Source organism: Bidens hawaiensis, unplaced genomic scaffold (assembly GCF_021521415.1).
Source record: "Bidens hawaiensis isolate Kalapana, Puna unplaced genomic scaffold, B.hawaiensis_p1.1 tig00013987_1, whole genome shotgun sequence".
Lineage (NCBI taxonomy): Eukaryota > Viridiplantae > Streptophyta > Magnoliopsida > Asterales > Asteraceae > Bidens > Bidens hawaiensis.
In genome coordinates, this window is record NW_027492199.1 from 558610 (window position 1) to 566543 (window position 7934).

The 7934-nt window shown below is 33.1% G+C and overlaps 1 protein-coding gene across 1 annotated transcript; it reads right to left on the reverse strand.

Moving 5' to 3' along the window:
* Nucleotides 1–2022: 2022 nt before the first annotated feature.
* LOC143545626 (uncharacterized) lies at nucleotides 2023–4561 on the reverse strand. Its single transcript, XM_077037476.1, has 4 exons — nucleotides 4480–4561; nucleotides 3205–3708; nucleotides 2130–2626; nucleotides 2023–2055 (listed from the first exon to the last, which is right to left on the reverse strand). Exons 1-4 carry the CDS (start codon nucleotides 4559–4561, stop codon nucleotides 2023–2025), a joined length of 1116 nt encoding a protein of 371 aa, XP_076893591.1.
* Between the last annotated feature and the right edge of the window lie 3373 nt (nucleotides 4562–7934).

The following is a 7934-nucleotide window of genomic DNA, read 5'->3' on the forward strand; positions in this document are numbered from 1 at the left end:
CAGTCCACTTTTCTAGCAAACCGTAGTATTTTAGATGGCCCTTTGATATTGAATGAGGTGTTTGTGTGGTTAAAAAGAAATAAAAGGTGTGGCATGTTTTTTAAAGTAGACTTGGAGAAAGCTGACACGCTAAATTGGAATTATCTAGATTCGATTATGGAGCAAATGGCGTTTCCGATCAGATGACGCTCTTGGGTTTTGTCTATTTTATAAGCAAGTCGGGCCTCAATGTTGGTCAATGGGTCACCTACCCGGGAATTTCGATGTTTTCGGGGCCTTAGAAAAGGTGATCCACTATCTCCTTTTCTGTTCATCATTGCTATGGGGGTTGGGGTGGGGGGGGGACGGAAGAAAAATCAGATCTCAATTGGGTGGTGGGATAAGGTGTCAGCTCCGGTTGAGTATGGAGGGCTCGAGTTTGGTTTTTTGCGAGACATAAATGTTTCCTTGTTAACAAAATGGTGGTGGCGGTTTAAAAACGAAAGAGTTAAACTTTGGTGGAAGATCATATGGTCCTTTCACCACTCATCCAGGTCGTGGTCTTGTATCCCAGCTAGACTCTCTTGGGCAGGTCCATGGTGGTAGATTGGTAAACTTTCGCTGGATTTTCAACAGGCCGGAGTACAATTAGATCAAATGTTTCGGTATGAAGTGAAAAATAGGGAGAACACATGGTTTTGGCTGGATTGTTGGTTAAATGCTTGGCCACTAAAAGACCAATTTCCAAACCTCTTTTCATTTGAAAAGTCTAAAAGGTGCGCGATGACTGACCGTTTATTCATGATGGATTTGTGGTAGATGGGATTGGAGTAGAAACCTGGTGGGTCCGGTTCTCTTGGAGGAGTTGAGGGAGATCCGGTAACGACAAAAATTCTGGCGTGGTGACCCCTTAGGTGAGTTTTCGGTTCACAATCTTAAAAGTATATTGGTGGAGAAAGATCTAGTCAGGCATGCTTCTGTTTTTGAATGGAATAATTGGATTCCGAAAAAGGTGGGTTTTGTGGCTTGGCGAGCCGTACTTAATAGACTGTCGACTTTTCAAGCTTTGGCTAGGGGAAGCATTCCGGTAAGTTCAACCGAGTGCCCAATTTGTGGTAGGGAGGAGGAATTGAATCGGCTGATCATATTCTCTTTTTGTGTGAAGAAGCTCAAGAGGTGTGGTGTTTGATTTCCCAATGGTGCAAGGTACCTCTGATTTATGCATTTAGTGTTCAAGATTTGGTGGAGCTTCATAGGTACATGTCGGTTCCAAAGGATAAAGCAAAAGCTTTTCATGCAATATGCCTAATTACAATGTGGTGCCTTTGGAAGAAACAGAATGGTTTGGTCCACAACGGGGCCCCAGTTCATGTTCAAAGCCTATACGAAGAGATTAAATCGCTAAGTTAGCTTTGGATCAAGCATAGCCAAAAAAGAGAGTTAACTTGGGAGGATTGGTGTAGGTTTCGATTGTAATTCTATGTTTGTGTTGTGTGATTTTGCTTTTGGTGGTGAGGCCTAGATTGTATTTTCTTTCTCTGCCTCCGGTTTTGATGGTTGTATTTGACGGTTCTAGCATCTTGCTAGTTATAATAAAATTTTGTTGGTCATTCAAAAAAAAAAAAAAGAGCAAACATTAGTAGAGAGTACTTTAGTCGTTTGGTTAATTAGGTTTGTATTTCTATATATAGAGCACTACTTCATCAGGCAACTTGGGTATCTGTTTAGACGCAATTTGTCAGCCCTACTTCATCGATCTCTAATCTTTAATCATTCCTTTTTAGTTGTTGATTGTTTTCGAATTCATATTATTTGTTTTCTAAGAAATATATTTGGGTGATGTTAGAGAAAGATTGGCCTAACCTTTCTGAGTTCTCCCAAATTGTCAAGTAGCTATTTTTTGGGTATAACGCTTGTACATTATGCTAGTAAATTACCGAATAGCTCATTTCCTTTTATGATTTATCATTACAATATCTTTTCCACTATGGATAGTATTCTACCATTTCATGCTACATAGGTTCAATCATTCACACTCTTTAATTACCTAGTAGGGAATGGTTGTAAGAACGTTAGCTGTAATATTTTATTTGTACTTAAGTAATTAGCTAATGAGTTATATATGGCGCAATATTAGTTAAAAGATATACCTTGAACCATAACAATTCTCGTTGCATAAATAGAGATGCTTCGGAGGTCTTAGCTGCCATGAACCTTGAATGGGAGCTTGAACTGCGCCCAACTAAATGAAGCATGTTATTCCCATCGTCGTCACGAGAAACGCATATTTCTTTCTTGAAGTCACCGATCTCAAATAATAGGTTGTAGATATCTAGATGTCGGTGAATAACAGCTATATGAAATATAGTGTGGCCACGTCTATCTTTACTAAGCATAAGATAAGGATTGGTTCGAAGCAACTCAACTAGAAACCGAGTGTTGCCTGCTTCTGCAGCTTCAAATAATATGCTGGATGCAGCTTCAAATAATATGTTGGAACGGGAAAAGTACTCCGCTGTGAGCATACCATAAAGTTCATGATCCTTTAATTTTCTTGTAGCATATCCCAGAATGAATTCTAATAAATTCAGTGCATAGCTATACTCTTTAGAGACAGGTTGTTCTTCCATACGAAAAAATCTAAATGCTGAAAACAAGTACCGAATAAGGAACAATCAAATATTCCACAGTAAAAAAGACATGAGTACTTTAACCGAGAGACCTACGCCTTTCCGTAAATATAATTAATGCTTACTTGATTCTATTATTCTGGTGATTAAATTTTTTTCCACCCTATTAAATCCTTCAGGCTTTCGAGCTAAAGCTCTAAGTACTACAAAAAAGTCATCTTCCGGAGCAACAACGCCTGAATGGTCCCCCACAATTTGGAAGGCGATATCTGTTGAATATATATATATATAAGACAATCTCTTTATGAGATGAAACTAAGAAAACAATTGAAATAGAAAATGGAGTAGTAAAAGAAGTTAAAACTGATCCTTAGAAACTTTGAAGCTGGCTAGCTAGCTAGCGCTTCTTTTCCTTAAGGATACTACTCAAAAATTAATATATATACTTAATCCTGTAGTTTAATTTGAAATCTTAAGGATATAGTAGAAATTTTAGTACCTGCTAAAGATTTTAAAATTACATGAAAAAATGATGATAAAAGTGTGTGATGCGTAGCTTATTGGCCGATTTTAAGTGAAAGACAGAGTTACTTACCAAAGAAACCACTCTCCACACAATGTAGTAGTGTTAAATGCATATCGTCATCTGTCCCATGATCTCTACTCATCTTCTCAGAAATATCATAAAGATACTTCACTGAGTTGTATTTCCCGGCTAAAGCACTGGCGGACAATGGCAAATGTTCATCAGAACCACCACGGATGTACAACAGACCCTGATTCTTTTCCATCATCATCATCTTAGCCATTTTCGTATTTCCAAATGTGCATGCTATGTAAAAAGCAGTGTTGCCAAGCTTATTTTTCATCTCCAGCTCCTCCTTTGTCAACATATTTACTAAATTCTTCACAAAATTTAAGGTGTGTCGTGTCTCTTCCGCTATTGCTGCCACATGCAGTGCTGTGTCAAGATTCTTAGTGAGACCAAACTGCACCAGATCTGGGCGTTTGTCAAACATGAGCTTTGCTGTTTCCCAGTCGCCCGTAATGGATGCTTCATATAATGGAAGATTCAAGTTTAAGTAGTCTTCTCTATTTCCTTCAACAAAAAATCATAATGTAAGTACTAGATCATCGGTGGGTTCCAAGATAAGTTGGGATTTTCTTTTCTTTTTATGGGCAGTTTAGCGAAGTTTTCATGGTTTCGATTCATTTTTGGAACTTGTATTAGTTGTAGGTGATCCATTATGTGAACTAGTGGATGTGAATGGTATGTGGATCCACTAGTTGAAAGATGTGGTATGTTGCGATGAGTTGGGAAACATGTATTCATTTTTAAGTTTTCGGCATAAACACGTACTATTAACATCCCGCTAGCTAGCTCAAATAGAGGATCCTCATAAGCACCATTCGCATCCGCTAGTTCAACTATCGGATCAACTAAAATAAAAACAAGTTTCTAAAATTAACTAGCTGGAAATCATGAAAACTTCTTGAAACCAGCTAAAGATGATAATAAATAGCACAATAAGTATGTACTTTTATAAGAGCCTTCACATCTATGTTCCCCACACTCTATACATTATATATAAGAGCATATATCCTAGTCTATGTAACCCAGAAAATTTACTGACATTTGAAAAGTGATTTATATATATAAGAAAACATATTAGAGAGGATTCCCCAACAAACTATTCATAACTTGTTCAACTAATTAACTAAACATGCAAAGTATGATTAAAGTTGATTTTCATGCTACTAGATGCTACTAAAGGGGATTCTCGTTTAATATATGGAAAACATATATATATATATATATATATATATATAGAGAGAGAGAGAGAGAGAGAGAGAAGAAGATATATATTACCAGATAGAAATGCCGGAAGGGAGGCATTAGAAGTACTCGGAATGTCAATTGGTTGCTCATGCTTCTTCATGGTATTTGCCATTGAACTAGCCAGCTTGTCGAATTTTATGTGATTTGTCTCTGCACCTATTTAATGATTTATATAACCGTTGGGTGGTTGCTTAAAATATAAAACAAGGTCAGTTTTTTTTTTCTCTTTTTTTTCAAGGGCAAAATTACTCTGACTCTCCTTTACACTAGGGATAAGCTCGGTATCGTACCGGTACCGGTATCGAAAATCTCGATCCCGAAAATCACAAATTTTTGGTACCGGTACCGAAATGTTCGGTTCGGTACCGGGACGGTACCGGTATTTAAGGTAAAATTCGGGAAATACCGGTACCGTACCGTACCGGTCCCGAAAACTCAAAACTTTGGTACTGATTCGGTACCGGTACCAATCGGTACCATAATTTTAGAGAAGTTTGGTATTTGTTTTTTAGACTTTTCAAAGTAAAACTTAAGTCATTAATAGCATTTATTTGTTATTATCACTAACTAATTGTTTAATTGTTATTTTTGAATTAATGTTATTAATCAAACTAACGTTAACAACTATATTTTTAATCAAATAATGTAATATTTTCAATCATATTTCTTCAAATGCGTTAAATATTATATATTGCCTATACAAATTTATGTATTATATACACATGTATTGTCATGTGTTGTGTAGGTGGAATCACGAATACGTATGTAAAAATTTTACAATTGTAGGCTGTCAGCATGATTTGTTATTTATTATAGGTAGTTTAATGTGAAAAATAAAAAAATAATTTATTTTGGACTGTGTAGGGTTTATATATGTACTATTTAAGTGGTATTACGAATGTGTATATGAAAATTCTACAAGTATAAATTATTATCATTATCCGTTATTTATTATATATAGCTTAATGTAATAAAAAAGTTTATTTTGTACTATGTAGGTTCGTATATGTACTGTGAATATGGTATTTCGAATTGTGTATATGTAATTTTTTCGTGTAGGTTCATTTATGTGCTGTGTAGGTTCGTATATCCACTGTGTATATGGTATTACGAATTGTCTGTGTAATTTTTATCTTGTGTAGGTTCATTTATTTACTGTGTAAGTTCACATATTATTGTGTAGGTTCATATATGTACTGTGTATGTGGTATTTCCAAGGGTGTATGCGTAATTTTTATCATATGTTAGTTCATTTAGTATTGTGTAGGTTCGTATATGTACTATATAGGTGGTATTTTGAATTGTGTATTCGTAATTTTATTCATGTGTATGTTCATTTATGTACTGTGTAAACTTATCGGCGCAATTGATTTAAAAACTATTATCTGGATAAAAGTATGAAATTCAAATTACGAGAATAAAAAAATAATATTGATAAATCAACAAATGATTATGATAAAATAAAAAAAATAAGAATTCAATATAGGTTGATTTGATTAAATTTTTAAAAAAATATTAATTGTAACTTCTCCATAAATTATGACCTACCAAATATGAAAAAATATACATTTTACTATAACACCCATGCAATTAAATAAATGATAAATTAAAAGAAAAAATGTGATTGGTTGGATTAATATCTTGCAGTTCTCGCAATAAGAAACACTTCTTAAATAAACAAATTCTATATATATATATATATATTATGAAAGAGAGAGAGAGAGAAAGAGAGAGATGGCGGCCTCACTTCTTTGGCCACGTGTGGTCCGTGCTTAAGTCCTTCCCCACAACGCTTACCCCCTCCCTCTTTTGGTCCGTCCGTCCGCCACACCTGTAGCCTCAACGTTATGGGTGTTCTCATTGCATCATTGCCATCCCTACTTTCATCTTGGTATCCCTATTGTTTTTCATTTCTTTCACCTTAATGATTATCTATATATATATATATATAGGCTAAATATAAAATAAAAACCCACTTGAGTTGTGAAAACTCTAGAAACTCATTTTCAACCACATGTTTTTAATTAATGTTTAGATCTTGTGGTCCACAATTAAAGTAAATAAAAAATGTAAATATAAATATAACTTTTTCTCTCTCCTTAAAACATATATAAAAATTAGTAACAAAAATGTTAAAAAATAGTAAAACATTTTTTTTAATGTTTTGTATTAAATTTTACAACATATATTACATGTAACAAAAAAAAACGATGTTACATAGGGTTTTCGCAAGTTTTCACAACTCAAGTGAGTTTTTATGTTAACCTTACCCTATATATATAGGCAAAGTATATAATGAAAACCCAGTTGAGTTGTGAAAACTTGTGAAATCCAATGTAGCATCGTTTTTCTTTTTTATCACATGTAATATATGTTGTTACATTTAATATAAAACATCGAAAACATAAAAAAAATGTTTTCCTATTTTTTTACTAATTTTTATATATGTTTTATTAACTTTAATTGTGAACAACAAGATTTAATCTTTAATTAAAAACATATGGTTGAGAATAGGTTTTTAGAGTTTTCACAACTCAAGTTAGTTTTTATTCTAACCTAACCACATATATATAAAATTATTAATGTGTTTATCTTATAAACTAGTTAATCAAAAATTTTTTATCAATTCCTTTTCCCTTTTCTTTGTGTAAAATTTCACTAATTTGTTTTAGTTAAAAGTTCTTTTTCTTCTTTAATATGTTCGTCATTTTAACTTGTTAAATATAAAATCAAAACATCGAACTCTTTTAAGTCATCATGGCTTCATTCTTTAACCATTTTCATCCATGCCATTAACTCTAATGACGTGTTCGTTTCACAAAATGAAATGAAATTGGAATTTGCATAGGATTTGGAACTGGAAGGAATTGGATTTGGAATTTGAACATTACAATAGGAACAGGAATTTGAAGGAATTGAAATCCAATTCCATTCTTAATGTGTTTGTTTGATAAATGAATTATAATTGGGTATTTTTAACGAGGATAATGGCGGAAACATTTTGTTTTTTTTAGATTTTTTGTTTTAATTTATATTTTGCGTTATGATTTTTTAAATTTTTTTAGGGGTTTTCTATTAAGATCAAAAACCCCTTAAAAATATTCAAAAATAATAATAAAAAATTCATAACTCAAAATATAAATTGAAAACAAAAAAAGTAAAAAAACTAAAAATGTTTTATTCATTGTTCTCATAAAAAAAAGGTTCTCGAGAAAATATTACAACGAATTTACTTGAAAGCCTTCATAATTTGAATGATTTAAAATCCCTTTATTTAAAGGAATTTGAAGGAATCGGATTCCAATTCTAATTCCTTGACAACCGAACACACCATAATGGAATTAAGATTCCAATTCCAACAAAACGAATACGCCATATCATGGAATTTTAATTCCAATTCCTTTGAATTTCCACAAATTCTATGAAACGAATATGCTCTAACAGATATTGTTTTTTTAGTTTTCATGAAATACCCAAAATACCTG

Coding starts and splice junctions, on each gene's coding strand:
- LOC143545626 (XM_077037476.1), bottom strand. CDS start 4,561: ATGGCAAATACCATGAAGAAGCATGAGCAACCAATTGACATTCCGAGT. Junction 3,709..4,479: donor CCTTCCGGCATTTCTATCTG/GTAATATATATC, acceptor TTTTTGTTGAAG/GAAATAGAGAAGACTACTTA. Junction 2,627..3,204: donor TGTGGAGAGTGGTTTCTTTG/GTAAGTAACTCT, acceptor ACTTGTTTTCAG/CATTTAGATTTTTTCGTATG.